The sequence below is a fragment of the Odontesthes bonariensis genome, chromosome 14 (genome assembly GCF_027942865.1).
Source record: "Odontesthes bonariensis isolate fOdoBon6 chromosome 14, fOdoBon6.hap1, whole genome shotgun sequence".
NCBI lineage: Eukaryota > Metazoa > Chordata > Actinopteri > Atheriniformes > Atherinopsidae > Odontesthes > Odontesthes bonariensis.
The window spans coordinates 2,640,977-2,660,122 of record NC_134519.1 but is presented as its reverse complement, the minus strand read 5'-3'; the positions used below and the strand labels follow the sequence as shown (position 1 = coordinate 2,660,122).

General features: G+C 47.6%; 1 protein-coding gene across 16 annotated transcripts in view; it reads left to right on the top strand.

Moving 5' to 3' along the window:
• Nucleotides 1–19,146, top strand: part of dlg1b (discs large MAGUK scaffold protein 1b) — a 134,459-nt gene that overhangs the window by 98,208 nt on the left and 17,105 nt on the right. For 8 of the 16 annotated variants that reach the window (XM_075482515.1, XM_075482513.1, XM_075482520.1 and 5 more), the window contains 12 exons: nt 3,203–3,256; nt 3,736–3,786; nt 5,184–5,308; nt 7,344–7,513; nt 7,599–7,735; nt 9,367–9,511; nt 9,866–9,995; nt 10,532–10,688; nt 11,135–11,237; nt 11,368–11,482; nt 12,186–12,362; nt 14,946–15,012. In XM_075482515.1, coding sequence (XP_075338630.1) covers nt 3,203–3,256; nt 3,736–3,786; nt 5,184–5,308; nt 7,344–7,513; nt 7,599–7,735; nt 9,367–9,511; nt 9,866–9,995; nt 10,532–10,688; nt 11,135–11,237; nt 11,368–11,482; nt 12,186–12,362; nt 14,946–15,012 — 1,431 coding nt within the window. Of the gene's footprint in view, nt 1–2,503; nt 2,600–3,202; nt 3,257–3,735; nt 3,787–5,183; nt 5,309–7,343; nt 7,514–7,598; nt 7,736–9,366; nt 9,512–9,865; nt 9,996–10,531; nt 10,689–11,134; nt 11,238–11,367; nt 11,483–12,185; nt 12,363–14,945; nt 15,013–19,146 lie in introns of all 16 variants that reach the window. The other 8 variants (XM_075482530.1, XM_075482522.1, XM_075482517.1 and 5 more) reach the window with 2 other exon arrangements.

Here is a 19,146-nt window from a genome sequence, read left to right as displayed (position 1 = left end):
GGTCAGTAAAGGGCCGTGTATACTCTTGCAGCAGTGTGTCGCAGACATGACGCAGTTATTTTTGATTTATGCCTACTTTTGAAGCGCTGTCTGCGCTATGTTAATCCCACGCCACAACGCAAGAGGGACAATCACGAACAAGCTAGGATTGTGGGTGAGGTGGGTGGCGTGTTTCTCTTCCGGTTACGGAGGTCATTCAACAACAATGGCGACTGGACGAATGCGCACTTTGATTGAGATGCAGCTGATCGATCTAGAAATAGAAGAAATATTGCTACTACTGGAGCTGGCAGAGAGGCGAAAGAATCGTCACGGTTAGCACGGTTAGCGTCACCATTAGCCGGTTAGCAAACCGGAAATACGCATAGTGTAGAGCGGATGTAGAGTTGACCAATCAGAGGCCTCCTTTCTCTCCTCCCTGCGGCGATATCTGCGGCACTGTCTGCGGTCAGTTACAATTTTGGGGAGGTGCACCAGAGTGTCTGCGGAAGGGGGGGGGCATGTCTGCGTTAACTGCGACACACACGCAGACGACCTGGTTTCCCACCATAAACAGGCCTTTAGGAGGTGATGACAGATTTCAAACCAACTAATGAAATAACATGTGATGTTTATTCATTATTTCCCATCTTCGTATTGTTGTAAAACACATTTCAAAGCTTTTAAATGAACTGAGGTAGTCACAGTACTCCTGAAATAACCCGGGTATTAAAACAAAAAGTGCACATCAGTGGTGATGAAAAAGTTTTCCCTTTTAAAATGAAATAAACACATCTGACACAAGAACATCAACATTAAAAACGTCTCTAAATAAACAGAACCTGAGGTAACAGCAAAGCTGTTTTTCACTTTAAAATAGCTGTAGTGTTTCCAACAAGGATGTTGGTGACACCGAGTTAAACCACAAATGAAGACCCTGGAGTTTTATTTGCAGCTTGTTTAATGGTCTTCATGAACATGTGGTGAAAACTGAAATGACAGAAAATACATCTCAACACGTAGAGACATATATACACAAATTAAGTGCTTCAAGCTCGTTAAAATAACATTACAGAAAAATCAACAATAATATCCAAACTAATCAGTATAAGCTGCCATATAATCCAACTTACGGCGTTCCTGCCTGACGATTCAGAGTGGATGGCATCTGATAACGTTTCCATACGAATCTTTGTTTTTCTCAAATAAGACCGGAAGTAGAATTTACCGATAATATTTTTTTATACAAACTTATATAAAGCATGAACTGTTTGTCTAAACAACTTGCAATCATTTTTAATAACACAGAAATATTTTTAGAATTATTTATTTAACCTTATGAACTTACTTATTTAAGGACAACACAATACCAAAAAGAATATTTTGGTCACAAAATGTCGTCTCCCGTTTGAAATGAAATCAAAGTAACATTCTGGTCTTATTTCTGACCGTAGCACATCACAGGGTGCGTTTAACTGAAGAAAAAAGAACCGCGTGGAGTTGGCGGTAAAATAAAACGGCGGTTTTTCATCCTTTGAGGGCTGAGAGAGACGAACTTTTCCATTTGGAGTTGAGCTGCTAACATGGTTCCATCACTAACTTTCAGAGCAACGCGCTGCCTTGTGGGTTGGTTGTTTGTTGCTAGGTTACGTGGAGTGTCTTTCTGATCTACTGTAGGAATTTTGAGCATATTTTCGCGAACTGTGTTTTTCATGGTTTTTCTCTGCTTATTTTGGCTGAAGTTGGGCCACTCGGGTGTTGCTTCTGGGCCGCATGTGGCCCGCGGGCCGCCATTTGAACAGCCCTGTCCTACTGAATCACAGCCACTAAAGTAGCCTTTTCCTCCACCTTAACTTTGTTTCCGTGGTGATAGAAACCCGACTGAAGCCTGGTTTACTTGTGAAGTTTGTTTCTTGTTTGGACAACTGCTTCTTCTACTGGACTGTAACCGCTAACGTAGCCTGCAGCGCCCCCTGCTGGAGACGCTGCACGGTCGAATTTATTCGATGGAAACATGTCCGAATCTGACTTTTGTTGAGACTTTTTAAAGATTTTCTTCTTCTTCTGTTGATTTAAACCGATTTTACCACATTTTTCCTGCTTCCAGCTGTGGAAACCTGAGGGTCGGTGTGACCTCAGCGCTGTCTGTCAGGGTTCATGCTCCACTGCTTTTTAATGACATGAAGTCAGCTGACACGCATGCACGCACACACACATGTGCATGCACACACACACACGTGCACTCTCAGGATGGCTTTAATCCTCTGAGCAGCAGATGGGGGAGTTTGCCACATCGGGACCGTCTCAAAGCGGAAGTGTCGGGACGCCTGTCAGTCACACGGCCGCCGCCGCCTGTGATTGGCCGACCTCTCCGACACCCCGCACGGCCCGGCTCTGTCAAACTCCGCCCATCTGACGCCTCGGCGCCATGGAAACAAACGTCCCAAACACAGCCTCCGTCCTCCCGCTGCCGTCTGTGCTGCACTGTTTGTCTGACCTCTGACCTCACCGTGCTATTGTTCAGCAGGCCGAGGAGGCCCCGCCCTCATCTCCCATAATCCCCGTGATCCCCATCTCGCCAATCCCAGCTGAGACCGCCGTCATCCCTCCGACATCACAGGTCTTTTTCTGTTTTTATTTCCCTGCACTTGTCTGTCTGTCTGTGCTCCATCCATCCATCCGTAGATTTATCTCCTCGTTTATTTGGCCGCTCGCCGCCACCGCGTCGGCTTCGGCCCGGCGTCTGGCGTCCGGCGTCCAGCTGTGGCGCTGATGAAGTGAGCAGATTAGAGACGGAAGCAGAGGGAGAAATGCCAGATTTGACTTTTAAGAGCCCATCTGGCTCCTGTCGGGCAGAAACTGAGCGAGCGGGCGGGCGAGGCGGCCGCACACACGACTGAGCGAGCGAGGCGGGCGCCGTGGCCGGAGAAGACGAAGAGGCGACGGGTCAGAACCTCCTGATTGGACCGCTTCAAGGCTTCATGCTTCAGAAGTGCATCTTCTGCAGCCTGAAGCGCCGCCACGTACGTACGACTTGGCCCGCTCCCAGCTTCCCGTGTGACCTCGGCCGGCGTTCGGCGCCGTCGGGACCCGTGGCGTCGGCACAGCTCGGGTTCAGGGTGGAGCTCAGGGTGGAGCTCAGGGTGGAGCTCAGGCTTTGTGGGTGGATGTCGATGGTTTCATGTTGGTTGTTTCTTCTGTGACGCTCCGACTCTCTCCGCAGGCCAACCCTCCGCCGGTGGTGGTCAACGCAGACAGCCTGGACACGCCCCCATACGTGAGTCCCCCCGCTGCCTAACAAGCACCATTTCAGCCAGATTTAGGGACTTGTTTTAATACAATACATCTGGAATATCTTGTTAAATGAAAAAGTCTTGAAAACAAATTGTTTTGAGTCACATATCATATGAAACAAGCTTTTTTTTTTTACATTTGAAGAGGTTTTTAAGCTAATTTCAAGATCACTTTTAACTCAAAAGTCCTAAATATCACATCTTATTTCAAGAAATCTTGACAAGCCGATTTCCACTAGTTCCATTGGCAGATTTATTTTGCTTATTTCAAGCAAAAACGTCTTTTATTTGTTGTTTTTTTACTTATTTATGGAGGGGCATTTTTTCCAGTGCAGAGACTGTTGCATTATGGGTCGTGTTTGAGTCAGAAGAAGAAGAAGAAGAAGAAGAAGAAGAAGGAGAAGGAGAAGAAGGAGAAGAAGAAGAAGAAGGAGAAAAGTTTAACTTTTTGTTTTGTTTGCAGGTGAACGGCGCCGAGGCCGACTATGAGTACGAGGAGATCACGCTGGAGCGGGTAAGACGGCGAGCTGCCTTCCTCTTTATTTCTCTGAGCCCAGAAAGACGCCCTGGGACCGGGCCGCGGGGGTCTCTGGCGGGGGGGCTGTGAAAGAAGTGCGAGATCTGTCGGATATGCATGCAGACACCTCTGACTGTGTAGAGACGGTATAGACATCCTTATGAGGCAGCCTATATACCAACAGAACCGCCCTCTCTGTGGTCACATGATCCTCAACACGATGGATGCGTATCTATGAGGGATCAGCAGAAATGGATCCATGGACAGCAAAGAGTCATTTAGAGTAATTTACCACAACAGAAATGAGTTAAATGATAAGTCTGGTGATATTTTGTACCTCATTTGACGGCAGCATAATCTCATAATTAACCCAAACACTGCGGTTCCTGGACTTTCCCACGCAGCTTCAAACATATTCATAGTTCTGAACCAGGACAAGCAGCTGGACCAGAGAAGATGCGAGCTTACTGCTGCTTCTGGATCGTTGGAGTTTTCTAGAACGTCGCCAGACTTATTCTACTAAATTTGGCCTCAAATGTTTGCACTCTCTGAGAGCTGCAGAGGAAAACTAAAAGCATGCGCTGGGACCCAACTCTGCAGAATACCAACTGTGTACAAGACATTTTTATAGTTGGTATACACTAAATCATCATACTTCTCTGAAAAAAAAAAAAAAAAATGCTGCCTTTTTTTTTTTTAATCAGTATTTTATTCATTTTCAAACAGACACAGAACAGAGAACATACATGACAGCAGAGGCAAGTAAAAATAAAGTGACATAAAGTGAATAACACATGGAAAGAGAGACAAAAAACAACTAATAATAAAAAATAAATAAATACAGAAATAAAAAAATAAATAAGCAGAAATAAAACAAGCAAAAATAGCAATGCTATAATGGACCTTTCATGGGAAGTTCTAAAAGAGTTTACAATTCAGACATCATCCATGGAACAGGGACTGTGCAGCCGTATCAATAAAACAAAATCAGCCCGAGAAAAAACATTAGGGGGACACAGAGGTGCCAAGGGGGCTTAAGAAGGGAGCCCACAGCTTATCAAAATAACTCTCATTACCCTTTAAACTGGGCTCAGGCGCTCCATTGGCAGAACTTTAAATATCTCTCCGTACCACTGGGTTAACAGATGGAGGTCTGGGCTTGATCCACTGAAGTAAAATGCATCTCCTAGCTAAAAGAAGTAACTTGTATAAAGGTTTTTGTTGGGGGTGCTGCCTTCATTGACCTGCAGGACGTTAGAGTCTCCTGTCCGCTGCCTCTTTACACGCAGTCGTCCTGTCTCTGCTCCTTTAGAGCAGTGATTCTCACTCTTTATTTCACCACAGCCACATTGGTGAATAAACGCAGTTTTTCCTTCCTGTCGACTGTTTTCCAGGGAAACTCGGGGCTGGGCTTCAGCATCGCAGGCGGCACGGACAACCCCCACATCGGTGACGACCCCAGCATCTTCATCACCAAAGTCATACCTGGAGGGGCCGCCGCCCAGGACGGCCGGCTCAGGTGAGACCGCACGCACAGCTGGAGGTTATTCTCCGAGAAAGCATCAAACCGTCCTGAATATTATTTCTCTGGTTTCAGTTCGAAGCTTAAGAAACGTTTCTGATTGATTTTGTCTGATTTATCGGGTTCATTTCCAGAGTTATTTAATGCAGAATTATTGTTCTAAGCATCAGGAAGTTGTCCGATGTTGGCTTTAAAAAAGGATTCTAAAGATATCTCTGAACATGTTGGTCAGGTGAGACTCACCCTCACGGTCCTACAACTCCCAGAATGCTTTGCAGCCTGTCCGCAGAGGCCTCTTGCTGCTTCTTTCATTATGCAGCAGAGAGTCGGTCTCAGGTTTCCTGTTTGTTGGACACCGAGTTCACCTCAGTCCGCTTTTATCTGGCAGACCAGACGAGTTGATGAGCTCTGAATCCAGATGTTGCAGGAAGTGACCCGAGTTCACCTCAGTCCGCTTTAATCTGGCAGACCAGACGAGTTGAGCTCTGAATCCAGATGTTGGAGGAAGTGACCCGAGTTCACCTCAGTCCGCTTTTATCTGGCAGACCAGACGAGTTGATGAACTCTGAATCCAGATGTTGGAGGAAGTGACCCGAGTTCACCTCAGTCCGCTTTAATCTGGCAGACCAGACGAGTTGATGAGCTCTGAATCCAGATGTTGGAGGAAGTGACCCGAGTTCACCTCAGTCCGCTTTAATCTGGCAGACCAGACGAGTTGAGCTCTGAATCCAGATGTTGGAGGAAGTGACCCGAGTTCACCTCAGTCCGCTTTAATCTGGCAGACCAGACGAGTTGAGCTCTGAATCCAGATGTTGGAGGAAGTGACCCGAGTTCACCTCAGTCCGCTTTTATCTGGCAGACCAGACGAGTTGATGAACTCTGAATCCAGATGTTGGAGGAAGTGACCCGAGTTCACCTCAGTCCGCTTTAATCTGGCAGACCAGACGAGTTGATGAACTCTGAATCCAGATGTTGGAGGAAGTGACCCGAGTTCACCTCAGTCCGCTTTAATCTGGCAGACCAGACGAGTTGATGAGCTCTGAATCCAGATGTTGGAGGAAGTGACCCGAGTTCACCTCAGTCCGCTTTAATCTGGCAGACCAGACGAGTTGAGCTCTGAATCCAGATGTTGGAGGAAGTGACCCGAGTTCACCTCAGTCCGCTGTTATCTGGCAGACCAGACGAGTTGAGCTCTGAATCCAGATGTTGGAGGAAGTGACCCGAGTTCACCTCAGTCCGCTTTAATCTGGCAGACCAGACGAGTTGATGAACTCTGAATCCAGATGTTGGAGGAAGTGACCCGAGTTCACCTCAGTCCGCTTTAATCTGGCAGACCAGACGAGTTGAGCTCTGAATCCAGATGTTGGAGGAAAAGTGACCCGAGTTCACCTCAGTTCGCTTTAATCTGGCAGACCAGACGAGTTGAGCTCTGAATCCAGATGTTGGAGGAAGTGACCCGAGTTCACCTCAGTCCGCTTTTATCTGGCAGACCAGACGAGTTGAGCTCTGAATCCAGATGTTGGAGGAAGTGACCCGAGTTCACCTCAGTCCGCTTTTATCTGGCAGACCAGACGAGTTGATGAACTCTGAATCCAGATGTTGGAGGAAGTGACCCGAGTTCACCTCAGTCCGCTTTAATCTGGCAGACCAGACGAGTTGATGAACTCTGAATCCAGATGTTGGAGGAAGTGACCCGAGTTCACCTCAGTCCGCTTTTATCTGGCAGACCAGACGAGTTGAGCTTTGAATCCAGATGTTGGAGGAAGTGACCCGAGTTCACCTCAGTCCGCTTTAATCTGGCAGACCAGACGAGTTGAGCTCTGAGTCCAGATGTTGGAGGAAGTGACCCGAGTTCACCTCAGTCCGCTTTTATCTGGCAGACCAGACGAGTTGAGCTCTGAGTCCAGATGTTGGAGGAAGTGACCCGAGTTCACCTCAGTCCGCTTTAATCTGGCAGACCAGACGAGTTGAGCTCTGAATCCAGATGTTGGAGGAAAAGTGACCCGAGCTCTCTTTGTTTTTTTTGTTTCAGGGTCAACGACGTCATCCTGAGGGTCAACGAGGCGGACGTTCGGGACGTGACGCACAGCCGGGCCGTGGAGGCGCTGAAGGAGGCGGGCTCTCTGGTGCGACTCTACGTGCGCCGGAGGAAACCCGTCTCAGAGAAGGTGATGGAGCTGAAGCTGGTGAAGGGACCCAAAGGTAGCGTGAAGTCGCCGTAAACGTCCCCTCTGCGGGTGCAAAGTAAACGGTTTTACCCAGTGATCCGACTCCCGGTCTGCCGCAGGTCTCGGGTTCAGCATAGCGGGTGGAGTCGGGAACCAGCACATCCCGGGCGACAACAGCATCTACGTCACCAAGATCATCGAAGGTGGAGCTGCGCACAAAGACGGGAGGCTGCAGATCGGAGACAAACTGCTGGCTGTAAGTCTTCGGTTCCTTAGAAGCTGGTGTACGTCACCTTCATTAGCGTTAGCTGTTAGCTTTAGCTGTTAGCGTTAGCTGCTGCTAAAGGAACAGCAATAACTACTTAGAAGCTGGTGTACGTCACCTTCATTAGCGTTAGCTGTTAGCGTTAGCTGCTGCTAAAGGAACAGCAATAACTCCTTAGAAGCTGGTGTACGTCCCCTTCATTAGCTAAGCTGTTAGCATTAGCTGCTGCTAAAGGAGCAGCAATTACTCCTTAGAAGCTGGTGAACGTCACCTTCATTAGCTAAGCTGTTAGCGTTAGCTGCTGCTACAGGAGCAGCAATTACTCCTTAGAAGCTGGTGTACGTCACCTTCATTAGCGTTAGCTGTTAGCTTTAGCTGTTAGCGTTAGCTGCTGCTAAAGGAACAGCAATAACTCCTTAGAAGCTGGTGTACGTCACCTTCATTAGCGTTAGCTGTTAGCTTTAGCTGTTAGCGTTAGCTGCTGCTAAAGGAACAGCAATAACTACTTAGAAGCTGGTGTACGTCACCTTCATTAGCGTTAGCTGTTAGCGTTAGCTGCTGCTAAAGGAACAGCAATAACTCCTTAGAAGCTGGTGTACGTCCCCTTCATTAGCTAAGCTGTTAGCATTAGCTGCTGCTAAAGGAGCAGCAATTACTCCTTAGAAGCTGGTGTACGTCACCTTCATTAGCTAAGCTGTTAGCGTTAGCTGCTGCTAAAGGAACAGCAATAACTCCTTAGAAGCTGGTGTACGTCATCTTCATTAGCTAAACTGTTAGCGTTAGCTGCTGCTAAAGGAGAAAATAACTCAATAAATAAACCAGTCACCTTCATCAGCTAAGCTGTTAGCATTAGCTGCTGCTAAAGGAGAAAATAACTCAATAAATAAACCAGTCACCTTCATTAGCTAAGGTGTTAGCGTTAGCTGCTGCTAAAGGAGAAAATAAATAAACCAGTCACCTTCATTAGCTAAGCTGTTAGCATTAGCTGCTGCTAAAGGAGAAAATAACTCAATAAATAAACCAGTCACCTTCATTAGCTAAGGTGTTAGCGTTAGCTGCTGCTAAAGGAGAAAATAAATAAACCAGTCACCTTCATTAGCTAAGCTGTTAGCATTAGCTGCTGCTAAAGGAGAAAATAAATAAACCAGTCACCTTCATTAGCTAAGCTGTTAGCGTTAGCTGCTGCTAAAGGAGAAAATAAATAAACCAGTCACCTTCATTAGCTAAGCTGTTAGCATTAGCTGCTGCTAAAGGAGAAAATAACTCAATAAATAAACCAGTCACCTTCATTAGCTAAGCTGTTAGCGTTAGCTGCTGCTAAAGGAGAAAATAAATAAACCAGGCACCTTCATTAGCTAAGCTGTTAGCATTAGCTGCTGCTAAAGGAGAAAATAAATAAACCAGTCACCTTCATTAGCTAAGCTGTTAGCGTTAGCTGCTGCTAAAGGAGAAAATAAATAAACCAGTCACCTTCATTAGCTAAGCTGTTAGCGTTACCTGCTGCTAAAGGAGAAAATAACTAAGCTGTTAGCGTTAGCTGCTGCTAAAGGAGAAAATAACTAAGCTGTTAGCTGTCTCTGAGTGTGTGCTGATGATGCTGAGTGTCGCCTCTCTGTGCTCAGGTGAACAGCGCTTGCCTGGAGGAGGTGAGCCACGAACACGCCGTCACTGCCTTGAAAAACACTCCTGACGTGGTCTACTTGAAAGTGGCAAAACCCAACAGTGTCTTCATGAACGACGGCTTCGCCCCGCCCGACCTCACCAACTGTGAGTGAAAAGCTTCTTTTCTCACCCTGACCACAGGTGGCCCAACACCTGTGGGCCTGGCCGGGTTCAGTGGGGTCTGTCCTCTGATTGGATGATTGGTTTTAGGTGTGTGAGGATACTCGGGTACCTGGTGAAGGTCAGTTAGACAGTTAAATGTGTTAAAGATTCACCCATGAGCTTATTTTAGGTCCCAATTAAGAGACGACTGATCCATCTGTGGGGTTATTAAAGCATGTTGGACTCTTTCTAAGTAGTTATAAGAAAAGTAACTGGATTAAACTAGTTTTGACGATAGAACAGATTTAATCTCATTTATCAGATTTAGATGTTATAAACGGTCTCTCTCTGTTCCAGCGTACACGCAGCACATGGAGAATCATATCAGCCCCCCCAACTTCCTGAGTCAGACCCTCCCTCCGCCGGCGTCCTCGGGACGATTCTCCCCGACGCCGAAGAGCACGCTGGGAGACGATGACGTCACCAGGTGAGTAACCCCCCCGTCATCATCTCAGTCTACGGAGGCCTGAAACTGCCAAAAGAACCTGTGAAGAAGTTAATTATTCATTTTTATGCAGAGGATATGGAATAAATTTATATTTCTGCTTTAATTTCCAACAGTCGTGATATTCCTCTTTTACTTTGTCATTTTGATTAAATAATTTATGATTCATTTATTAAACAGAAATGTCAGAACGGAGAAATAAGTGAAAAGAAAAACCCCCGAGGGTCATATTCAGAGTTAATGTAACAGTAAAATAAAAAAAAGACGGTGTTGAAACTCGTTATTAACGCGTTCGTGTGAATTAGAAACAAAGTTAAATTCATTCAAACTGCATTTATTGACACATTTTTACGTTTTTGGGTCAGTTTTATATTTTTGTATTGATTTGTAGTTTCTGGCCGCTCCGGGCCTCCGTAGTTTACACCCACCATGGAGAGGAAGAGGCCGTTCACCTCTTCCTCTCCTCTGTGAGGTCCCATGACTTTAGGATGACTGATAGCTGCTGTGCCCCCCCACAGGGAGGCCAGGAAGGTGGTGCTGCACCGAGGGGCCACCGGACTGGGCTTCAACATCGTGGGCGGGGAGGACGGAGAGGGCATCTTCATCTCCTTCATCCTCGCCGGAGGACCGGCTGACCTCTCAGGGGAGCTGAGGAAAGGAGACAGACTCGTGTCTGTACGTGCACACTCTCACATGCAATTTTAAAAAATAGGCCATGTTTAGAGGGATTGTTAAGTGGGCCGTAGTTTGGGGACCACTGATTTAAAGGTTCAGACTCGTGTCCTTTTGGTGTTGGAACAGCCTTTTAGCATCGTACTGGTTCCTGTTCATGAACCAAGCCGAGCCACATCCAGGTCACAGGTCGTTATTTTAGGGTTATTTAAGGTGGTATTACATCCCTTCATCACCGAATTGTTCAGAGCCAGATGTTTGCATGTTTTCAGACCAGTAAGGAAGCTCTTATGGCTCCTAAATCCTCAACTACATCAAGTCTCAGAAACTCCTGCAGGTCGTAAAAACTGAGGATGAAGCGTAAAGGCTTAAAAAGGAAACCAGGAGCTGTGGAAGTCAGCAGAATAAACTGAAACCTGACGGACCCTCACTTTCCTCTCTGCTTCCAGGTCAACGGGGTCGACCTCCGGAACGCCACCCACGAGCAGGCCGCCGCCGCCCTGAAGAACGCCGGGCAGACCGTGACCATCGTCGCCAATTACAGGCCGGAAGGTGAGTCACATGACGCGCCGGCGGGGTCACATGACGCGCCTGCAGGGTCACATGACGCGCCTGCGGGGTCACATGAGCTCTCCTGGAAGCAAACATCTGGAAGCAAACATCTGTAAATGTGTCTGTTCAGAGTACAGCCGCTTCGAGGCGAAGATCCACGACCTGAGGGAGCAGATGATGAACAGCAGCATCAGTTCGGGATCCGGATCTCTGCGGACGAGTCAGAAGAGGTCGCTGTACGTCAGGTGAGGCGGCGCATTTGTGTCTGCTGGTGAACGAGCTGGACTTATCTGATCTGAAGCTGCGCTCAGTTTAACCCTCCTGTTGTCTTGCGGGTCAAAAGTGACCCACCACCATGTTTAGCTGTAGAAAAAATACCTTAAACTATCTTTTTCCAACTTGAAATGTTCTGACTTTTCCTAAAGGGACCCCATCATTAGAAAAAGTCACACTTTATTTCTGTTTATGTTTCCATGTGGGCTGTACACCACTAGGGTACAAAGATTGTCTTATGGGTCATTTTTGACCCGTGAATTATAAAAACATTTAAACACCAGAAAAAAGTTCACTGTTTTTTTCCCTTTCAATATAATTAATTCAGAAGTAATTACTTCACATTTATATAATAGCGATAATAAACCTTTATTATGTAAAAGAAAACTGAGAAAACAAGAAAACTGTTGGTCCAACTAACCAAAAAAAAAAAAAAAAGTGTAATCCTGAAAGCTGGTGATTGTCTCTTTGTATTGTGTAACAAAAAATACATGATAAAAAATGTATTGAATTGAGTTGAATAGATAAATAACAGCTGGTTTCATCATACAAAATAGATTTTGGATTTAAAATTCAGGTAGGGCGGCTCATTTTTTACCCGTAGGACAAAGAGAGTAAACAGAATGTTAAGACCGCACAAAGGGTTAAACTGAAACTTCTGTTTGTGCGCCGCAGAGCTCTGTTCGACTACGATAAGACGAGGGACTCCGGGCTGCCCAGTCAGGGCCTGAACTTCAAGTTCGGAGACATCCTCCACGTGGTGAACGCCTCGGACGACGAGTGGTGGCAGGCCCGGCAGCTGACGGCGCAGGGCGAGCTGGAGGAGGTGGGAGTCATCCCCAGCAAGAGACGGTCAGTCCGGCGAGCGCTCGTGTGACCCGTTGGGTTACCTCAGAATGTCCGGGCTCAGTTTCTGCAGGTCTGAATGAAAAGTCTGCGACATTATTTAATGAAAATAACAGATACAGAACAGCAGCTGCTTTTAAGGCCTCGGTGTGCTTCTCCGTCGCTATCCGACTCCGTGGTCACTAAACCTTTCGAAGTTCTCCGTCAGGCTGTCGGATACCCAAGGCAGTTCCCCTCCCGATCAGTAGGCGGCGCTACGTTAGACCAGTGGTTTTCAAATTGGGGGCCGCCAGGGGGGCCTCAGAAAATTGAAGTGAAGATAAGAAAAAAATGCAAAAATAGAATTCAATTTGTTTTAAACATCATTATAAAAAATAGTCACATTTTTTTAATCAGTATTGTAAAATACAATTTATAATAATATATCATATGGAAATGTTATTTGCCATGCTTGTCTTTCTGATTGGCTGCCAGTCAAAACATGGTAGACCTGGCGGTTTGCGCCTGTTCTGAAGCTGCTCTGCTCCTCAAGCTAGCGTGTAGCTAGCTTAGCCAAAACGGACAGATTTCTGACTTGGAAGAGACTGAAAGAACTGGCCGACTAAAATCAGAAAGTATGAGGCAGCGTACATTAAGTTTGGCTTTACAGCCGTACAGAAAAATGGCGTCCTCTGTCTGGAGACCCTCAAATGAGCGTTCAAAACCTTCGAAACTTCAGCGTCACCTTATACAAAAACATCCGTCAGACTTCTTCAGACGTAAAGAAGAGCATTTAGTCCGGCTGCATTCACACAGCGAGCTGCTGTCCGGGAAGAAAAGAAGGAAAATACCTTCTAAAAGTTGATGTTTCTTTACATATTTTGTAGCATCGTCTGTGGTTTGCAAAGGGGGCCAGAAGCTGACACTGTTTGGGGGGCCTTGGCGTGGAAAAGTTTGGGAACCCCTGCGTTAGACGACCCAATCTCTTACGTCTATGGTGAAAGTGGCTGATGGATGGTTCACCTTCCGGCTCCGTTCCTCCTCACAGTGAACGATGGCGACCGAGAGAGAAAGACTGTTGGTGGAGTCGAAGCTTGTTGATGTTGCCCGGCACACAGTAAACTCTTTCAGAAATGGTGTTGTTGTTCTGAGAGGAAGGAGCTAAACCGGGAAAGTGATTCTGGAAATGATGCTGTTAGCCGACCAATCACAACCCTTGTGGTCTCCGCGAGTCTCCGCCTCCTCGACGGATAGATAGATAGAGCGTCTCCGGGAGCGTCTCCGTGGACGACCATAAATCAGGCTTTAGAGGCTGCGGGCCTTCATGAGAAGCACATTGATGCCATGGAAGAGGGGTGAGGCTGAAGTTTCCTTTAGTTCGATGGTTCCTCCTATCGCAGCGAGTGTCTGTGCAGCGCTGTTTACAACCTGGTGATGTCACTGCTGAGTCAGGGGGACCCTGGGGCTCTGGGGGACTTCTGGGGTTCTGGGGGACCCTGTGGCTCTGGGGGACTTCTGGGGTTCTGGGGGGCTCTGGGGACCCCTGGGGCTCTGGGGGACTCCTGGGGCTCTGGGGGACCCTGGGGCTCTGGGGACCCCTGGGGCTTTGGGGGACCCTGGGGCTTTGGGGGACCCTGGGGTTCTGGGGGACTCCTGGGGCTTTGGGGGACCCTGGGGCTTTGGGGGACTCCTGGGGTTCTGGGGGACCCTGGGGCTCTGGGGGACCCTGGGGCTCTGGGGGACTTCTGGGGTTCTGGGGGGCTCTGGGGACCCCTGGGGCTCTGGGGGACCCTGGGGCTCTGGGGACCCCTGGGGCTTTGGGGGACCCTGGGGTTCTGGGGGACTCCTGGGGCTCTGGGGGACTCCTGGGGTTCTGGGGGACCCTGGGGCTCTGGGGGGCTCTGGGGGACTCCTGGGGCTCTGGGGACCCTGGGGCTCCCGCACCCCTGAGGTGCTCTTCACATTCAGGTGTTTAGTTTAAGGCCTGTTGGGATTTGATGGCTCACATGTCCAAACGAAGGTCTGGTCTCTCGCTCCCGGGGGGGAACGTTCCGTGCAGCCTCAGCGTTTTCCCTGCCGGTCGAAGCGTTTTAGGAATGACGAAAGTCCGACGAGATTTATTTAGTTTAAGTGTAAAAGAGAAGTTCAACTGTGTAGTTTGTTTATGAATTTTGTTCATCGAGTTGGACTCGTTCTGTGCTGTCAGGACGCCGGGGCCTCAGCAGCCCCGCCCATGGAAGCCCCTCCCACTGAAGCCCCGCCCACTGAAGCCCCGCCCATGGAAGCCCCTCCCACTGAAGCCCCTCCCATGGAAGCCCCAGGATGAACGGTTCTGCTGCAGAAGCTTTCCTCCTCATTTAGATTATTTTCTGAATGAAGCACTTTACTTTACTTAGTTATTCATAAACGAGCCTAAATTTTGGACATTTTCCTGTTGAACTGTTGATCTTTTAGGAATCGGCCTCCTGTTTCAACTTGATTCTGCTGGGAAAAGTGTTGAAATTAAAATGGATTTGATGGTTCAGATGTTGGCTAACAGCCACCGATCGAGGGCCCGTGACCTCTGCTGACCTCTGCTGACCTCTGACCTTCTGTCCTGTTTGTGTGCAGCGTAGAGAAGAAGGAGCGGGCGAGGTTAAAGACGGTGAAGTTCAACGCCAAGTCTCGAGACCGAGGGGTGAGTGCTGCACTTCTTCTGCTTTTCACTTCATTTAAAGGAGATTTCTGTGTAGTTTCAGTAGAATTTGAACCCTCTGAAGTCACAAAACACTCCGAACACGTTCGATTTGCACAAACCTCTGACTGTTTTCCCTGAAAACACCCTGATAAATCCTAATAAATCCTAATCCGTGTTCCCATTTTGGCTGTTTTCCACTGGATTTAAAATCAGCTGCACTTCAGAGGGTTGGCTGAGGGCAGAGATGGGGACTCGAGTCGCTGTTTTGATGACTTGTGACTTGACAAAAAATAAAAGACTCGACTCGATTTGGACTTGGAAGTTAAAGACTCGGCACTTGACTTGAGGCTGAGAATGGCGTCATGATTGGATCCCTACCCTGTCAATCAGCCGTACCCTCTCTACATACCTTAGTGTTTATTGGAAAGAATAAACTCATATCAGATATGCATCAACATGTCAGCGGGACCGAGAGTCGATGGCTGTGTTCGAAACCGCCTACTTCTCCTACTACTCATACTAACTTTCTGAGTTAGTATGCGAGTTTGAGTAAGCAGAAGTTCCCGGATGCATACTAGATTCTCCTAAATGTTGGGTATGCATCATGAGGTGACTACTCATACTCAAACTACCCAAGATGCAACGTAACGTGACGTCGCCGATCGTCATCTCCTGTCAAAACGGCAGTTTCAAGCTAGCTACAACGAGGGTAGGTTCACTTCCTGTTTTCAAAACAAAAGCACCAATTGTATGGTAAAGGCTTTCCCTATGATAAAAGGCAACGGGTATTTTATTTTGTGAAAATAACAAGAAGTGCGTTACTCACTGCGGCTAGCTTTAGTAGCGCCAAATTCGTGGGAACAAAATTGTAAATAGCCGGTATTTTGTCAGGTTTTCAACACGTTGGGGATCTAAACGACTACTTTCTCACCTGAAAATGTTTCAAATGTTGCTAAAGTTTACAGAGTTTAGAGCTTAAGAGAAATCAGCTTCAGGCCGGCTGATTTCGGCTCGGGCAGGAGCGAAATGCATTGTGGGTAAACGCTCTGCATACTGTCTGATCGATGAGTATGCAGTATGTAGTAGGCAGTATGTAGTATGCAGTATGTAGTATGTAGTTTCGAACACAGCCATTGTCTTTGGCTTTCATAATCACCATTTTGACGGCAAAAGACGAACAGCTCAGTGCAAGACATGCGGCATCAACATCTCAGACAGCCAGACGACAACTTCCAACTTTGTTCGTCATTTGAAGATCCATTCTGACCAGTAAGTGCTCGTCAAATTAGAAAGCTTTCAGACTTGAAATCTATGACTTGAGACTTGAAAGCTAAGACTTGAGACTCGAAAGATAAGACTTGAGACTTACTTGAGACTCGAAAGATAAGACTTGAGACTTGCTTGAGACTTAAAAGCTAAGACTTGGGACTTACTTGAGACTTGAAAGCTAAGACTTGGGACTTACTTGAGACTTGAAAGCTAAGACTTGAGACTTATTTGAGACTTGAAAGCTAAGACTTGAGACTTACTTGAGACTTGAAAGGTAAGACTTGAGACTTACTTGAGACTCGAAAGATAAGACTTGAGACTAACTTGAGACTTGAAAGCTAAGACTTGAGACTTATTTGAGACTTGAAAGCTAAGACTTGAGACTTACTTGAGACTTGAAAGGTAAGACTTGAGACTTACTTGAGACTCGAAAGATAAGACTTGAGACTAACTTGAGACTTGAAAGCTAAGACTTGAGACTTGAAAGCTAAGACTTGGGACTTACTTGAGACTTGAAAGCTAAGACTCGGGACTTACTTGAGACTTGAAAGCTAAGACTTGAGACTTGAAAGCTAAGACTCGAGACTTACTTGAGACTCGAAAGCTAAGACTCGGGACTTGCTTGAGACTCGAAAGATAAGACTCGAGACTTACTTGAGACTTGAAAGCTAAGACTCGGGACTTGCTTGAGACTCGAAAGATAAGACTTGAGACTTGCTTGAGACTTAAAAGCTAAGACTTGGGACTTACTTGAGACTTGAAAGCTAAGACTTGAGACTAACTTGAGACTCGAAAGATAAGACTTGAAACTTACTTGAGACTTGAAAGGTAAGACTTGAGACTTACTTGAGACTCGAAAGCTAAGACTTGAGACTTGAAAGCTAAGACTCAGGACTTACTTGAGACTTGCACATGTGTGACTTGGTCCCATCTCTGGTTGGGGGTTTAAAGTGTCCGCAGTGGCGTCTGGTCTGAGTGTTCCATGACTTCAGACTTGATGTTCTCGGTTCAGAATCGTGTGTCGCTGTGTGTTTGAGCCGCTGCCACCTGATCTCCACCTACTAATGACTAATGTTTACAGCGGCTGGCCCGTTAACAGCATGTCGGTCTCTCAGACTCTTCACCGAACCGCAGCCGCGCCTCCCCGCCACCTTTAAGCCGTGTGCCGCCTTAACACGCGTCGCCAAAACGTCGCCCACAAAAGCCCCAACACGCATGACTCCTCCCCCTTCCTCCCACTCAATGAAACGCTTGACATTGATGTCTGACTGTCTGCTTCCTCCTCTTCCTCACCTTCCTCCCGCTGCTCTCTAACACAAAGCATGTGACCTCATCGTGTCTTTAGCCCCGCCTCCTGCTGAATGAAAGCTGTACTTTAGCCCCGCCTCCTCCTGAATGAAAGCAGTACTTTAGCCCTGCCTCCTGTTGATGAAACCTGTACTTTAGCCCCGCCTCCTGCTGATGAAAGCTGCATTTTAGCCCCGCCTCCTCTGTTGAGAGCTGTACTTTAGCCCCGCCTCCTGTGATGAAAGCTGCACTTTAGCCCCGCCTCCTGCTGAATGAAAGCTGTACTTTAGCCCCGCCTCCTCCTGAATGAAAGCAGTACTTTAGCCCCGCCTCCTGCTGAATGAAAGCTGTACTTTAGCCGCGCCTCCTGCTGATGAAAGCTGCATTTTAGCCCCGCCTCTGATGAAAGCTGTACTTTAGCCCCGCCTCCTGTTGATGAAAGCTGTACTTTAGCCCCGCCTCCTGTTGATGAAAGCTGTACTTTAGCCCCGCTTCCTGAATGAAAGCAGTACTTTAGCCCCGCCTCCTCCTGAATGAAAGCAGTACTTTAGCCCCGCCTCCTGCTGAATGAAAGCTGTACTTTAGCCCCGCCTCCTGCTGATGAAAGCTGCATTTTAGCCCCGCCTCCTCTGATGAAAGCTGTACTTTAGCCCCGCCTCCTCTGATGAAAGCTGCATTTTAGCCCCGCCTCCTGTTGATGAAAGCTGTACTTATGCCCTGTCTCCTCTGATGAGAGCTGTACTTTAGCCCCGCCTCATGTTGATGAAAGCTGTACTTTAGCCCCGCCTCCTCTGATGAGAGCCGTACTTTAGCCCCGCCTCCTCTGATGAGAGCTGTACTTGAGCCCCGCCTCCTCTCATGAAAGCTGTACTTTAGCCCCGCCTCCTCTGATGAAAGCTGCATTTTAGCCCCGCCTCCTGTTGATGAAAGCTGTACTTATGCCCTGTCTCCTCTGATGAGAGCTGTACTTTAGCCCCGCCTCATGTTGATGAAAGCTGTACTTTAGCCCCGCCTCCTCTGATGAGAGCTGTACTTGAGCCCCGCCTCCTCTGATGAGAGCCGTACTTTAGCCCCGCCTCCTCTGATGAGAGCTGTACTTGAGCCCCGCCTCCTCTGATGAAAGCTGTACTTTAGCCGCGCCTCCTGCTGATGAAAGCTGCATTTTAGCCCCGCCTCTGATGAAAGCTGTACTTTAGCCCCGCCTCCTCTGATGAGAGCTGTACTTTAGCCCCGCCTCTGATGAAAGCTGTACTTTAGCCCCGCCTCCTCTGATGAGAGCTGTACTTTAGCCCCGCCTCCTGCTGAATGAAAGCTGCACTGTAGCCCCGTTGATGAAGATAGTCCGGCTAGTTGGCTAGTTGTTTTGCTTCTCAGAACAATATGCGTTCAACAGAGTAATACATTTGCATCACAAAATGGTTCTCCAGGAAAAAGTCAGAGCTCACAATCTCTTGGCCCTATTTTCTCTCCCTTCGTATCACTGCCTGCTGCCGCCTGCCGACAGCCGCACCTGTTACGGTGTTTGCTGCACGGTCTGCACAGCAGGCAGTGATACGAATTTAATTTATTATTTCATAT